The 16,795-nt window shown below is 37.2% G+C and overlaps 1 protein-coding gene across 9 annotated transcripts in view; it reads left to right on the forward strand.

Annotated features, from left to right (window-relative positions):
* The window catches only part of DNAI7 (dynein axonemal intermediate chain 7), an 89,032-nt gene that overhangs the window by 25,743 nt on the left and 46,494 nt on the right, over positions 1-16,795 (forward strand). For 7 of the 9 annotated variants that reach the window (XM_069585529.1, XM_069585533.1, XM_069585532.1 and 4 more), the window contains 3 exons: positions 8,034-8,180; positions 12,694-12,797; positions 15,210-15,519. In XM_069585529.1, the coding sequence (XP_069441630.1) occupies positions 8,034-8,180; positions 12,694-12,797; positions 15,210-15,519 (561 nt within the window). The remainder of the gene's footprint in view (positions 1-8,033; positions 8,181-12,693; positions 12,798-15,209; positions 15,520-16,795) is intronic. The other 2 variants (XM_069585534.1, XM_069585536.1) reach the window with 1 other exon arrangement.

The following is a 16,795-nucleotide window of genomic DNA, read 5'->3' on the forward strand; positions in this document are numbered from 1 at the left end:
AACAGAAGACAGCCAAGGAGAGTAATCAATAACAGCAGAAGTCACAAGATGAACGGAAAGAACTGGACAGCAGTAATCCCATGGTAGGGCTTCCCAAGTGGCTCAGTGGTGAAGAATCCACCTGCCAATGCAGGAGACTCAAGAGATGTGGGTTTGATCCCTGGGTCAGGAAGATGCCCTGGAGTAGGAAATGGAAACCCACTCCAATATTCTTGCCTGGAAAACCATGGACAGAGGGGCCTGCTGGGGAGCAAACTCAGAGTTTGCTACAGTCCATGGGGTGCAAAGAGTAGGATGCAACTGAGCACTATCCCACAGTAAACATCAAGTTCCAAATTATCAAATTTATTTGTATGGCAAATTCGTATGTAAGCCTTGCTATGGCAGACATTCTCAGGCTGGTTTAGGTTACTCATGTTGCTGCTGTGAAGTAACTCCAGTAACCCTGTGAGGTAGGCACCATCATCCCCATTTTTCAAATGAAGAAAGCGAGACTCAGATGTTACATAACTTGTCCCAGATCATGCCACTGGTAAGAGGGTGAGGACGAAGCCCAGGTTTCTGGCTTGAGCCCACACTACCCAGCACGACTATGCTCTCTCTCTTACTTTAGAAATTTTCTATATATTATCTATGTCACTTTTCAAAATTAAATTCTACTCTTTTATTCTTTATATGCTATACTGCTTTTCAGCTGAGTTTACTCAGTCATTGCTTTCATGCTTCACAGCACATCAAAAGGTCATTCTGATTACAGTAAAAAATCCTATTCCATTGCATGTGATTATTTCCTAAAATAAAGCTGGTTGCTGTCTTCTGTAGGAAAAAAATTACGTTCTGCTATTTATTTGCTGTTCCTTGATCATACTGTGCCTTAATTTTTCCCAACACTGAATGTCTCTCCACTTGGTTGTATGATTTCTGAGAAGTTGGATATAATTCTTAACTTTGTTTTTCTAAAGGTAAGGTGTTTTTTCCCTTGGGCTGTTTTCAGGAATTTTTCTTTATTTTTTATTTTCTGTCCTTTGAAAATGATATGCATAAACAGGTTTCTGGGGCATTTATCTTACTTGTGATTCTCTGAGATTTCTCAATCTGTGGTTTGGTGTCTGACATTAGTTTGAGGGAAATTCTCAGCCATTTTTATTTCAAATATTTCTTCTGTTTCTTTCCTTCTTTTCCTCCTTGTATTTCCATTATGTGTGTGCCACATTTATTTTAAGTTGTTCCAAACTCCTTGGTTATTCTGTACTGGCTTTTTTCAGTCTTTGTTCTCTTTGCTTTTTGGTTTTCGAGGATTCTCTTGATAAATACTCTCAGAGATAACCTTCCTCAGCTGTGTCCAGTTGAGGAATAAGCCCATCAAAGGTATTCTTTGTTTCTGATGAAATGGCCTCTAGCATTCCTTTTTGGTTCTTTCTTGGGATTTCCATCTTTCAGTTTTACATCACCCATCTAATTCTTGCATGCTGTCTACTTTATCCATTAGAACCTATAGCACATTAATCACAGGTGTTTTAAATTCCTGTTCTAATCTTCATATCCCACCATGTCTGTCTGGTTCTACCATGTATGGTTCTGAGGCTTGCTTTGTCTTTTCAATTTGTGGTTTTTGCCGTTTGGTATACCTTGTACTTTTTTCTTGATAGCCAGATATGATGGACTGGGTAAAAGAACTGTTGTAAATAAGCCTTGTGTAATGTGGTAGTGAGGTGTGAAGGAAGAGTTCTGTAGTCTTGTGATTAGGTCTCAGTCTTTAAGTAATCCTATGTCTCTGGACAATGAATCCACAAGTGTTTTTAACTTTTCCTGTCCTTTCTTAGGTGAGAGGGAATGACTAAAGCCAGTTGGATTTGGATTTTTCCCTACTCCTGGGTGAGTTAGGCTCTGAAAAATCAGAGCAGAAATAGAGAAAAAAAAGGGAGAAGAATCAAATCAATAAAGTTAGAAATCAAAATGGAGAAATGACAACACAGAAATATGAAAGATAGTAAGAGACTACTATGAGCAATTATATGCCAATAAAATGGACAATTTGGAAGAAATGGACAAATTCTTAGAAAAGCATAACCTTCCAAAACTGAACCAGGAAGAAATAGAAAATCTTAACAGACACATCACAAATAAGGAAATTGAAGCTATAATCAAAAATCTTCCAACAAACAAAAGCCCGGGACCAGATGGCTTCACAGGTGAATTCTACCAAAAATTCAGAGAGGAGCTAACACCTATTCTACTCAAACTCTTCCAGAAAATTGCAGAGGAAGGCAAACTCCCAAACTCATTCTATGAGGCCACCATCACCCTAATACCAAAACCAGACAAAGATGCCACAAAAAAGGTAAACTACAGACCAGTATCACTGATAAACACAGATGCAAAAATCCTCAGTGAAATTCTAGGAAACAGAATCCAACAACATACTAAAAAGATCATACATCATGACCAAGTGGGCTTTATCCCAGTGATGTAAGGATTCTTCAATATTCACAAATCAATCAATGTGGTACACCACATTAACAAATTGAAAGATAAAAACCATATGATTATCTTAATAGATGCAGAGAAAGCCTTTGGCAAAATTCAACACTCATTTATGATCAAAACTCTCCAGAAAGTAGGCACTGAAGGAACATACCTCAACATAATAAGAGCCATACACGACAAACCCACAACAAACATTATCCTCAATTGCAAAAAATTGAAAGCATTTCCTCTAAAATCAGGAACAAGACAAGGGTGCCCACACTCATCACTACTATTCAACATAGTTTTGGAAGTCCTAGCCACAGCAGTCAGAGAAGAAAAAGAACTAAAAGGAATCCAGACTGGAAAAGAAGTAAAACTCTGTTTGCAAATGACAGGATCCTCTATATAAAAAACCGTAAAGATACAACCAGAAAATTACTGCAGCTAATCAATGACTATAGTAAAGTTGCAGGATATGAAATTAATACACAGAAATCCCTTGCATTCCTATATACTACTAATGAGAAAACAGAAATTAAGGAAACAATCCCACTCACTTTTGCAGTGAAAAGAATAAAATACTTAGAAATAAATTTACCTAAAGAAACAGAAGACCTATATGTAGAAAACTATAAAACACTGATGAAAGAAATCAAAGATGACACAAATAAATGGGGAAAAGTACCATGTTTGTGGATTGGAAGAATCAATATAGTGAAAATGAGTGTACTGCCCAAAGCAAACTATAGATTCAGTGCAATCCCTATTAAGCTACCAATGGTATTTTTCACAGAACTAAAACAAGTAGTTTCAAAATTCATATGGAAACACAGAAAACCTCGAACAACCAAAGCAATCTTGAAAAAGAAGAATGGAACTGGAGGAATCAACCTGCCTGACTTCAGACTATACTACAAAGCTACAGTCATCAAGACAGTATGATACTGGCACAAAGACAGAAATATAGATCAGTGGGACAAAATAGAAAGCTCAGAGATAAATCCATGCCCCTTTGGACACCTTATCTTTGACAAAGGGGGCAAAAATATACAATGGAGAAAAGACAATTTCAAATAACAAGTGGCGCTGGGAAAACTGGTCAACCTCCTGTAAAAGAATGACTCTAGAACAATTTCTAACACCATATACGAAAGTAAACTCAAAATGGATTAAAGGTCTAAATGTAAGATCAGAAACCATAAAACTCTTAGAGGAAATGTAGGCAGAACACTCTTTCACATAAATCACAGCAAGATCCTCTATGATCTACCTCCCAGAGGAATGGAAATAAAAACAAAAATAAACAAATGAGACCTAATTAAACCTAAAAGCTTTTGCACAACAAAGGAAACTATAAGCGAGGTGAAAAGGCAGCCTTCAGAATGAGAGAAAATAATAGCAAATGAAGCAACTGACAAAGAATTAATCTCCAAAATATATAAGCAATTCATGCAGCTCAATACCAGAAAAATAAACAACCTGATCAAAAAATGCGCCAAAGAACTAAACAGACATTTCTCCATAGAAGACATACAGGTGGCTAACAAACACTTGAAAAGATGCTCAACATCGCTCATTATCAGAGAAATGCAAATCAAAACCACAATGAGGTACCATCTCACGCCGGTCAGAATGGCTGCCATCAAAAAGTCTACAAACGATAAAACTGGAGAGGGTGTGGAGAAAAGGGAACCCTCTTACACTGTTGGTGGGAATGCAAACTAGTACAGCGGCTATGGAGAACAGTGTGGAGATTCCTTAAAAAACTGGAAATAGAACTGCCTTATGACCCAGCAATCCCACTGCTGGCATATACACCAAGGAAACCAAAATTGAAAGAGACACATGTACCCCAGTGTTCATTGCAGTACTGTTTATAATAGCTAGGACATGGAAGCAACCTAGATATCCATTAGCAGATGAATGGATAAGGAAATCGTGGTACATATACACAATGGAATATTCAGTTCAGTCGCTCAGTCGTGTCCAACTCTTTGCGACCTGGTGAATCGCAGCATGCCAGGCCTCCCTGTCCATCACCAACTCCTGGAGTTCACTCAGACTCACGTCCATTGAGTCAGTGATGCCATCCAGCCATCTCATCCTCTGTCGTCCCCTTCTTCTCCTGCCCCCGATCCCTCCCAGCATCAGAGTCTTTTCCAATGAGTCAACTCTTCGCACGAGGTGGCCAAAGTACGGGAGTTTCAGCTTTAGCATCATTCCTTCCAAAGAAATCCCAGGGCTGATCTCCTTGAGAATGGACTGGTTGGATCTCCTTGCAGTCCAAGGGACTCTCAAGAGTCTTCTCCAACACCACAGTTCAAAAGCATCAATTCTTAGGCGCTCAGCCTTCTTCACAGTGCAACTCTCACATCCATACATGACCAGAGGAAAAACCATAGCCTTGACTAGATGGACCTTTGTTGGCAAAGTCTCTGCTTTTGAATATGCTATCTAGGTTGGTCATAACTTTCCTTCCAAGGAGTAAGCGTCTTTTAATTTCATGGCTGCAGTCACCATCTGCAGTGATTTTGGAGCCCAAAAAATAAAGCCTGACACTGTTTCCACTGTTTCCCCATCTATTTGCCATGAAGTGATGGGACCAGATGCCATGATTTTCGTTTTCTGAATGTTGAGCTTTAAGCCAACTTTTTCACTCTCCTCTTTCACTTTCATCAAGAGGTTTTTTAGTTCCTCTTCATTTTCTGCCATAAGGGTGGTGTCATCTACATATCTGAGGTGATTGATATTTCTCCTGGCAATCTTGATTCCAGCTTGTGCTTCTTCCAGTCCAGTGTTTCTCATGATGTACTCTGCATAGAAGTTAAATAAGCAGGGTGACAATGTACTACCCTGACATACTCCTTTTCCTATTTGGAACCAGTCCGTTGTTCCATGTCCAGCTCTAACTGTTACTTCCTGACCTGCATACAGGTTTCTCAAGAGGCAGGTCAGGTGGTCTGGTATTCCCATCTCTTTCAGAATTTCCCACAGTTTATTGTGATCCACACAGTCAAAGGCTTTGGCATAGTCAATAAAGCAGAAATCAATGTTTTTCTGGAACTCTTTTGCCTTTTCCATGATCCAGTGGATGTTGGCAATTTGATATCTGGTTCCTCTGCCTTTTCTAAAACCAGCTTGGACATCTGGAATTTCACGATTCACGTATTGCTGAAGCCTGGCTTGGAGAATTTTGACCATTACTTTACTAGCATGTGAGATGAGTGCAATTGTGCAGTAGTTTGAGCATTCTTTGGCATTGCCTTTCTTTGGGATTGGAATGAAAACTGACCTTTTCCAGTCCTGTGGCCACTGCTGACTTTTCCAAATTTGCTGACATATCGAGTGCAACACTTTCACAGCATCATCTTTCAAGATTTGAAATAGCTCAACTGGAATTCCTTCACCTCCACTAGCTTTGTTCGTAGTGATGCTTTCTAAGGCCCACTTGACTTCACATTCCAGGATGTCTGGCTCTAGGTGAATGATCACACCATCGTGAATATCTGGGTCATGAAGATCTTTTTTGTACAGTTCTTCTGTGAATTCTTGCCACCTCTTCTTAATATCTTCTGCTTCTGTTAGGTCCATACCATTTCTGTCCTTTATCAATCCCATCTTTGCATGAAATGTTCCCTTGTATCTCTAATTTTCTTGAAGAGATCTCTAGTCTTTCCCATTCTGTTGTTTTCCTCTATTTATTTGTACTGATCACAGAAGAAGGCTTTCTTATCTCTTCTTGCCATTCTTTGGAACTCTGCATTCAGATGCTTATATCTTTCCTTTTCTCCTTTGCTTTTTGCTTCTCTTCTTTTCACAGCTATTTGTAAGGCCTCTTCAGACAGCCATTTTGCTTTTTTTTTTTGCATTTCTTTTCCATGGGGATGGTCTTGATCCCTGTCCTCTGTACAATGTCATGAACCTCAGTCCGTAGTTAATCAGGCACTCTGTCTATCAGATCTAGTCCCTTAAATCTATTTCTCACTTCCACTGTATAATCATAAGGGATTTGATTTAGGTCATACCTGAATGGTCTAGTGGTTTCCCCTACTTTATTCAATTCAAGTCTGAATTTCGTAAAAAGGAGTTCATGATCTGAGCCACAGTCAGCTCCTGGTCTTGTTTTTGCTGACTGTATAGAGCTTCTCCATCTTTGGCTGCAAAGAATATAATCAGTATGATCAATCTGATTTCGGTGTTGACCATCTGGTGATATCCATGTGCAGAGTCTTCTCTTGTGTTGTTGGAAGAGGGTGTTTACTATGACCAGTGCATTTTCTTGGCAAAACTCTATTAGTCTTTGCCCTGCTTCATTCTGTATTCCAAGGCCAAATTTGCCTCTTACTCCAGGTGTTTCTTGACTTCCTACTTTTGCATTCCGATGGAATACTACTCAGCTATAAAAAAGAAAACATTTGAGTCAGTTCCAAAACTGGAGCCTATTATACACAGTGAAGTCAGCCAGAAAGAGAAATACCAATACAGTATATTAATGCATGTATGTGGAATTTAGAAAGACTGTAACAATGACCCTATATGCAAGACAGCAAAAGAGATACAGAAGTAAAGAACAGACTCTTGAACTATGTAGGAGAAGGCAAGAGTGGGATAATATGAGAGAATAGCATTGAAACATGTATATTGCCATATATAAAATAGATGACCAGTGCAAATTCAATGCATGAAGCAGGCATCCAAAGCTGGTGCTCTGGCACAACCCAGAGGGATGGGGTGGAGAGGGAGGTGAGAGGGAGTTTCAGGATGGTGGGACACATGTACATCCCTGGCTGACTCATGTCAATGTATGGCAAAAACCACCACAGTATTGTAAAGTAATTAACCTCCAATTAAATTAATTGAAAAAAAATTCCAGCAGGTCAAACTTGCTCTTAATTTTCCTTGAGATCAAGCCTTGTTAAGAAGAACAGAGTGCTCTTGTATATTTCAAAATGCTTCCTTTACCCCTCCTCCTGCTTTGTGATACATAATGAAGTTGTTGGTTTTTTGAGTCTGTTCAGCCTTTCACTTGATAGGATGGAGTGGCATCTTCTAAGCTCCTCACTGGTGGAACTAGGTTGCTTCAGTTTCCTCATCTACAAAATAGGCACAATAAACAGTATCTACCCATAGACTTATGATGAAAATTAAATGGATTAAAACATATAAAGCATTTGGAACACAGGTCTTGGCACACAGTAAGTATTTAGTAGATATTAGTGATTCTCCTCTTCTGTTTCTGCTCACTCTTCTCATTGTTACCATATTGTTATTGTTTCTATTGTTCCACAGTCTTGGGTAATGGGCCTCCTCTATCAGCTTGCTGAGGACAGCTCGTTACACATAGTTGAGGATTCTTATAGTGGAGTTTTGGGAGGAAATATTTTATTTCCCCATGACCTTTTCTAACAGAATAAATACAGGAAACTATTTTTATATATTTTACTGGTGATATGTTCCTTAACTCAAAAATGGTAAAACATCCCATGTTTCACTTTTTCCTTTGTTTTTCAGAAGATTACTTTTATGGTAAATTTTTGCTTTGTATTTTTACTTTAACTTTATAGTTAATTGAGAAATTGAAGTTAATTTTATTGGAAACTCCACCATATGATTTGCAAGGGAAAAATATAATCCAGTACCAAGGATCAATTCTAGAACTGCAGGAGCTCCTTCATCTTAAGTTTAACAGAGCCACAGAAATACTTCTCAGAGTAAGTGTGATGTCTTGCTTTATATGTTGTTAATATCTTTTGTGTTATGATTTTGTATTATATAACTTTTAAAATCCAATATCATTTTTTTGAAGATTTAAAAGGTTGAGGAAAAGTCAGAATAATTTAAGGCACAATGTATTTATCAACTGAATATTTTATTTTTAAAGAAATAAAACATTATCAATATAGCTAAATTCTAGATATTTTCTCTTATACTTGCTAAAGTTTACTAGGACTATTATGGAAATAAATTCACAAAACCTTGTATGTTAGATATTCACTCTAGATGAATCAGTTTACACAAGATTACAATTATTGGTAGTCACTCTTTTTTTTACCAAATATCTTAGCACAAATGGCAATGTTCAACTAATTATAGAGCCATTATATCCATGAAAGTTAATAATAATTCCATAATATATTCTAATATCCAGTCCATATTCAAATTTTCCCTAATATTCCATGAATATCTCCTATAGTTTTTGTTTGCCTTTGTTTTTTTAAATCAGGAAACAGTGTAAGATCCTACCTTGCTTTTGGCTATTTTGTGTCTTGGTTTCTTTTTTCTTCTGGTCTAGAACACAGTAACCTTTATAGACTTGGTAAAATGTGTTCTAATTACAAAAAGAACTGCAAAGAAGGCTTATTATTGTTAAGTTATTCTTAGCTGTAATATTCATATTAAAATTTTGCAACTATCTTATTTATATTGCAAGAAAAAGCCAGTAAGGAAATGTGTTATAATTATTACTGATCAAGATTTTTATTTTAAGAGAAGAAAAGATATGTTATATAGAAGAGAAGATTAGAAAAAACACTGTAGTGTTAAATTTGTAATGGAAATATCAGTATGAACCAGATTTCTCTTTATTCCGTGAAAAGGAATAAGTTCTAATTGGGGTAAATAGCTGATTCAAGCTTGGGGCAGGGAATTTGAAAGATGAGATTGTTATTGCAAGATGAGTTTTTGCATTATCTTGTGCTAAAAAGCAAGTAAATGTTCAAAGACTAATGGAGTCATAGGTAAAGGGACAAGACTAGCTTAAAAAAGCTCCAGTGGTCAAGTTGGAGATAATTTGAATATCGGAAAGAACAACGACTATAATTTATTAAAGCACATTGATTAAAATAAAAATTCATGAGTCTACAGTGATACCCCAGAAAGGAAGAGGGAAAGTGAGGTGGGGTAGAGAGAACAATTCTTTATAGAATACCATCTGATGAAGGTGGAAGGAATGGTCAGTAAGATAATCACCACTTTTCAATCTCCAGCGTAATAACTGATAAAGATAATTAACCGCTACCTCAGTAATTAGGTGAAAAGTTTAGGAGCACGTCATTCTCATAATGCCAAAGTATTTGACCACAGATTACTTACTGACTAGGATAAATGTACTTTGCAATGGGAAGATATGGGTAGTCACCACCTGAACTCAGTGATCAAGTCCACATTGCTAACAGTAGGACATCATATGCCTCCTGATAGGATGCAAGGTAAAGAACACAACTTCCCATAAGGTACCTTCTTGCAGAAAATCATTCATCTAATCTGATGAAACCTACCTTGACCTAACTTCCAATGTACAAAAAAGAAAGAAGATAGAGGAGTAAGTAAAGCTGTGAGGGAACAGCTGGATAAATTCACACAATGCGGAACAGTTCTACAACAGTTTTGTTATTTATGCCGCACTGAGTGACATGTGGGATCTTAGTTTTTTGTTTTTTGTTTTTTTCAGTTTTTTATTTTTTTAATTTTAAAATCTTTAATTCTTACATGCGTTCCCAAACATGAACCCCCCTCCCACCTCCCTCCCCATAACATCTCTCTGGGTCATCCCCATGCACCAGCCCCAAGCATGCTGTATCCTGCGTCAGACATAGACTGGCGATTCAATTCTTACATGATAGTATTCATGTTAGAATGCCATTCTCCCAAATCATCCCACCCTCTCCCTCTCCCTCTGAGTCCAAAAGTCTGTTATACACATCTGTGTCTTTTTTGCTGTCTTGCATACAGGGTCGTCATTGCATTCTTCCTAAATTCCATATATATGTGTTAGTATACTGTATTGGTGTTTTTCTTTCTGGCTTACTTCACTCTGTATAATCGGCTCCAGTTTCATCCATCTCATCAGAACTGATTCAAATGAATTCTTTTTAACGGCTGAGTAATACTCCATTGTGTATATGTACCACAGCTTTCTTATCCATTCATCTGCGGATGGACATCTAGGTTGTTTCCATGTCCTGGCTATTATAAACAGTGCTGCGGTGAACATTGGGGTACATGTGTCTCTTTCCATTCTGGTTTCCTTGGTGTGTATGCCCAGCAGTGGGATTGCTGGGTCATAAGGTAGTTCTATTTGCAATTTTTTAAGGAATCTCCACACTGTTCTCCATAGTGGCTGTACTAGTTTGCATTCCCACCAACAGTGTAGGAGGGTTCCCTTTTCTCCACACCCTCTCCAGCATTTATTGCTTGCAGATTTTTGGATTACAGCCATTCTGACTGGTGTGAAGTGGTACCTCATTGTGGTTTTGATTTGCATTTCTCTGATAATGAGTGATGTTGAGCATCTTTTCATGTGTTTGTTAGCCATCCGTATGTCTTCTTTGGAGAAGTGTCTATTTAGTTCTTTGGCCCATTTTTTGATTGGGTCGTTTATTTTTCTGGAATTGAGCTGCAGGAGTTGCTTGTATATTTTTGAGATTAGTTGTTTGTCAGTTGCTTCATTTGCTATTATTTTCTCCCATTCAGAAGGCTATCTTTTCACCTTGCTTATATTTTCCTTTGTTGTGCAGAAGCTTTTCATTTTAATTAGATCCCATTTGTTTATTTTTGCTTTTATTTCCAGAATTCTGGGAGGTGGATCATAGAGGATCCTGCTGTGATTTATGTCTGAGAGTGTTTTGCCTATGTTCTCCTCTAGGAGTTTTATAGTTTTTGATCTTACATTTAGATCTTTAATCCATTTTGAGTTTATTTTTGTGTGCGGTGTTAGAAAGTGATCTAGTTTCATTCTTTTACAAGTGGTTGACCAGTTTTCCCAGCACCACTTGTTAAAGAGATTGTCTTTACTCCATTGTATATTCTTGCCTCCTTTGTCAAAGATAAGGTGTCCATATGTGTGTGGATTTATCTCTGGGCTTTCTATTTTGTTCCATTGATCTATATGTCTGTGTTTGTGCCAGTACCATACTGTTTTGATGACTGTGGCTTTGTAGTAGAGCCTGAAGTCAGGCAAGTTGATTCCTCCAGTTCCATTCTTCTTTCTCAAGATTGCTTTGGCTATTCGAGGTTTTTTGTATTTCCATACAAATCTTGAAATTATTTGTTCTAGTTCTGTGAAAAATGTGGCTGGTAGCTTGATAGGGATTGCATTGAATTTGTAAATTGCTTTGGGTAGTATACTCATTTTCGCTATATTGATTCTTCCGATCCATGAACATGGTATATTTCTCCATCTATTAGTGTCCTCTTTGATTTCTTTCATCAGTGTTTTATAGTTTTCTATATATAGGTCTTTAGTTTCTTTAGGTAGATATATTCCTAAGTATTTTATTCTTTTCGTTGCAATGGTGAATGGAATTGTTTCCTTAATTTCTTTTTCTACTTTCTCATTATTCGTGTATAGGAATGCAAGGGATTTCTGTGTGTTGATTTTATATCCTGCAACTTTACTATATTCATTGATTAGCTCTAGTAATTTTCTGGTGGAGTCTTTAGGGTTTTCCATGTAGAGGATCATGTCATCTGCAAACATGACATGGGATGGGTGGGATCTTAGTTTTCCCACCAGGGATTGAACCTGTACCCCTCTTCAGTGAAGTCCTAACCACTGCCACGGACGTCACAGAACAATTACTTTTAAAACAAATAGCAGTAAATTCAATTTCCAGTACTTTTAAGTTTTTACATTATAGGAGCTGAATACATATTGACTTATTTAAGTCCTTTGAAAGAACTAATGTCTTACACAAGAGGCATGAATCTATTTTAGTCTTTATTAAAGAATGCTAAAGAATATCCTTAAATGGTATGTTGGTTATCGAGTATTAGACTAGTAAAATACAGAACTCATAGGGATATTTTGTTTTGTAAACTTGGTGTGTTCAGGAATAGGCTAACTTTTGCAGTAGCATAGGGTAAGGATAAAGTTAAGATTAGGATATATAGTTAAAATGAGAAGTCACGATAATGTTAAAATTGAAAAGGGTAATCTAAAAGCAATCTACGAGAGCTACCTGGGAATACAGGAGCAACTACCATCCTTAGACACCTTAAGAGAAACTAGAAAAGGGGGAACACATTTAAGTGAGTAAATACATTTGTATCATTTAGAGAATTATTTAAAACAATTCTTTGTTATTTTTGTTGAACCTTATTTTTACCAAAATTACTTTTTTAAGTATTGAAGGGAATCCAACAGCTAACTGATGAAATAACTTACCTAAATTGTATAATTTAGGAGGCCTCTAATCTTAATAATGTTTTCTTTTTTTCTTACAGCAAGCTAGTACTTTAGCAGATCTGGACAGTGGAAATATGGAAAAAGTCATTCGAGATGAAAGTGTTACTCTCTATATATGGGCAAACCTCAAGAAGAATCCAAGGTATTGCCATGGGTGATGCTATAGGTCTGAAGACATTAGAGTCACATGACCAAGCAGATGCCTGTTGCATTACAGCATAGCATACTTATAAAAACCCATCTTAGGAACTCAGCCAGTTAGGGTTTAATTCTGAGACCTGTTGTTTATCTTAGGCAAGTTACTTAGCCTTGTAAGGTCTCAGTATATCAACAGTGAAATTATTTTTATCACTTAATAGGATTGGGCTGAAGATTAAATGTTAGTACATGTAAAGGTCATACATAACAGGATGTCTAGTATAAATATATACTGGCTAGATATCGGGGTCTTCCTCTTTTTTTCACTCACTCAGCCTCCCTCCCCACCAAAAAGTAGAAGTGACAGGTGCTTCCTTATGGGACAGTCTGAAGCTTTTAAAAAATTTATTTTGTGTGAACTGTGAAAGTAGCATCAACATATATGCACTATCAGGTGTAAGATGGATAGTTGGTGAGAAGTTGCTGCGTAGCAACAGGGAGCCCAGTCTGGTGCTCCGTGATGACCTAGAGGGATGGGATAGGGAAAGGGGAGAGAGGCTAGGGAGGGAGAGTGAAAGAGAAAGTCACTCAGTTGTGTCTGACTCTTTGTGACCCCATGGAGTATAAAGTGCATGGAATTCTCCAGGCCAGAATACTGGAGTGGGTAGCCTTTCCCTTCTCCAGGGGAATTTTCCTTACCCAGGGTTCAAACCCAGGTCTCCCGCATTGCAGGCAGATTCTTTACCAGCTGAGCCACAAGGGAACCGGGTATGTATGCATAATTATGGCTGATTTGTGTTGTTATATGGCAGAAGCCAACACAACATTGTAAAAATTTAAAAATATTTATTTAAAATTTAAAAATAATACTTTCAAAAATAATTTCATATTTATTACTTTTTAGATATTTAAATGATATTTTCAACAAAGTAATATCATTTTGAGGAATAATAGAGATAATGACAAATTCATTATCAGTTGGCTGCTGTTTTACTCAAATGTTTCAAAATAGTTGAGTTAATATGGCACAGTGAGTTTTAGAGAAAAATTATCAGAATAAAAAAGTTAGGAGGTCTAGATTTCTAGTCCCAGTTCTAAAAAGACTAGTCAACAACAATGGGAAAAATTGACTTTATTTTTGATATTTAGTAAAAGGAAGGAACAAAATATTTTCCAAGTTCTATTTGCTACCAAATACTCTGTGGTTTAAATTTTAATTAAATTTTTTATTCATTTATTTTTGGTCACACTGTGCAGCTTGCAGAATCTTATTTCCCCAACCAGGAACTGAACCCACAGCCATGGCAGTGAAAACATGGCATCCTAACCAGTAGACCGCCCTCTGGCGGAAAGTAATCTGTATAACTTTAAAAGAATAAAAGTAAAACGAACAGCTTTGTATTAACTACCCAGGTTTAGAAAGAGAATTAGATGGTATTCTTTTACTAAGATAAGGAACAGTGGTGGCAGAACAACTTTTGTTTTACTTTGATGGTGATGAAGAGGGTGGTTGGGATGGTAAGTTCAGTGTGGGACTTGTTGAATTTGAAGTTACCTATGAGACATCAAAGTGTAACTGTCTGAAGGCATTGAGAGAAATGTGAGTTGGAAACCTATTTGGAGGCATTATTAGCATTGTTGTTGTTGTTTAGTCGCTAAGTTGTGTCCAACTCTTTTGTGACCCCATGGATTGTAGCCTGCCAGGCTCCTCTGTCCATGGGATTTCCCAGGCGAGATGACTGGAACGCGTTTCCGTTTCCTTCAGGGGATCTTCTTGACTCAGGGATCAAACCTGCATGTCCTGCACTGGCAGACAGATTCTTTACCACTGAGACACTAGGGAAGCCCAAGTTTTGGAGACATGTTTGGGGAAGTTATTAGCATACAGATCAGTAGTTCTTAACTTTTTAGATATCAATCTTATAAACTTTATTACATATGCGCACACATATGTAAGGGAGTTTTTTTTAACCTTTTATAGTTCATTCAGGGATGATTCTTCCCCTAGGAAACATAGAGCTCATTGAAGTCATAGAAATAATATCCAGGGAGAATATGTAGAAGGAGATAAAAGGACTCAGGCTGGAAAGCTGAGTGACATCAGCATTTAAGGGATGGTTAGGAAGTTCAGATCAGTTCAGTCGCTCAGTCATGGTTAGGAAGGCTGCTGTACAAAGGAACCAGAGAAGGAACTCCCAGAGACAGAGAAGAGCATGGAGCCATGGATCCCTAGAGACAGTTTTGAGACTGTAACAGCAGCAACCTGGTCTAAATGCTTGCAAAGAAAGCAAGTTAAGGGTATCCACAAGTACTCCAAACTCTGGTGAAATTAAAGAGGAAATAATGCTTAGGTATAAATTCACAGCGGACAGAGAACTTCATAGAGCCTCATCTTTTTTGTTAAATTGATTAACAGGCACAGAAGTATCAGATTCTCTGAGACACAAACTGGATTTGAAATCCCAAGGATATTAGCAACATCTGACATTGCTCTACGCCTCCTGCATACTCACTACGATCATGTCACACCCCTGAGCCCTGTTCTAACACCATCACAAGAAAACATTTCCATAATAACTGACTTCGTCAAAGAAGAAGTTAAGACTCTGCAAACAGCAGTCAGCAAAGATCTCCAAGAAGAGAAAAAACAACAAGAAAATGAGTCTAACTCAGTTCATGAGGAAGAAACAAAAGCTGAGGGACAAGGTGATGTCGAAGAACAAATGGTAGGACACTTTAAATGTACATTTTTTTCTTCATGTAACGGATGTTATTAGATTCTCTTGATGCATTCTCAAGATTGTTTCCTAAACAGCTAGAAACTGAAAGCCACTTTCTAACCAATGGCTCCGTGTTGAATGTGGATTTTTTCCCCTTGCCTTCTATATCATAGTCACTATTTATAGTTGAGCTTGTTGCTTCCACATCCTAAAGTTGAGCACATAAATTGCTCATTTTTATTTTAGGTTCATTCTGCAAAAGCTTTGAAGCAATTTAATTTGTGGGTATTTATTATATTTCAAATTCACTTAAGGGAACTTGTGATAAATACTTTCACAAACTGAAGGATTAGTTACTTCTTCAGGTTTTGGTTTTGTAAGAAAGAATTTAATGAAGTAAAAACTAATTTTTTTAAACCGTTGTACTTCTCTTTTAAAAACTGACATCTTTAGATATAATAATACATTAGGTGCTATGTGCTCACTCACTCATTCTGTCTGACTCTCTGTGGCCCCATGGACTGTAGCTGGCCAGTCTTCTCTGCCATGGATTTCCCAGGCAAGAATACTGGAATGGGTAGCTATTTCCTACCCAGAGGAACTTCCTGACCCACAGATAGAACCTGAGTCTCCTCTGTCTCCTGCATTGGCTGGTGGATTCCTTACCACTAGTGCCACCTGGAAAGCCCAATAATATGTTATAATAATCATATTTTGGTAATTGGTTTCTGCTCTCTTCATTCTGTTTCCAGGATTTTCAAGCCACTTACCTATTATGGTAAAATAAATTGCCTCTCTAGCATTTAATAGAACTTTCTCAGAACTGAGCAGCTTTCTGTTTGGCCATGGGCAATTTTATTTTAGGGAGGACCAGGTTTTCCTGTAAGTGCTTAAAATATTGTATTGGTTTATTGGTTTGTTTTCTTTAAACACAGGTAGGATTAAGAGTTAAGTTGAATATGAATTAGAAATCAGAATAAGTATTATTAGGTATTCTAAGAACACATTTAATTGAAAAAATGCCATTTGATTACACCAGAATCAAAAATTGTAATGATTCTACGGCAATGTAAAAGATGGATATAAGACACAATGGTCAGTACAAAGAATGGTATTCAGAGTGTGATTACAATGATGAGAAAATCAAAAAGGCATAAAAGGAAGAGAATCTGGAAACCTATATATAACTGATACTTCAGAGAGGTTGGAAATTAAGTGATTTGTTCTTCTTTAAAAGTTGTCACTCTTCAAGAAATGTTTTTTGAGCAATCTGGTAGCTTTT

Source organism: Ovis canadensis, chromosome 3, assembly GCF_042477335.2.
Source record: "Ovis canadensis isolate MfBH-ARS-UI-01 breed Bighorn chromosome 3, ARS-UI_OviCan_v2, whole genome shotgun sequence".
Lineage (NCBI taxonomy): Eukaryota > Metazoa > Chordata > Mammalia > Artiodactyla > Bovidae > Ovis > Ovis canadensis.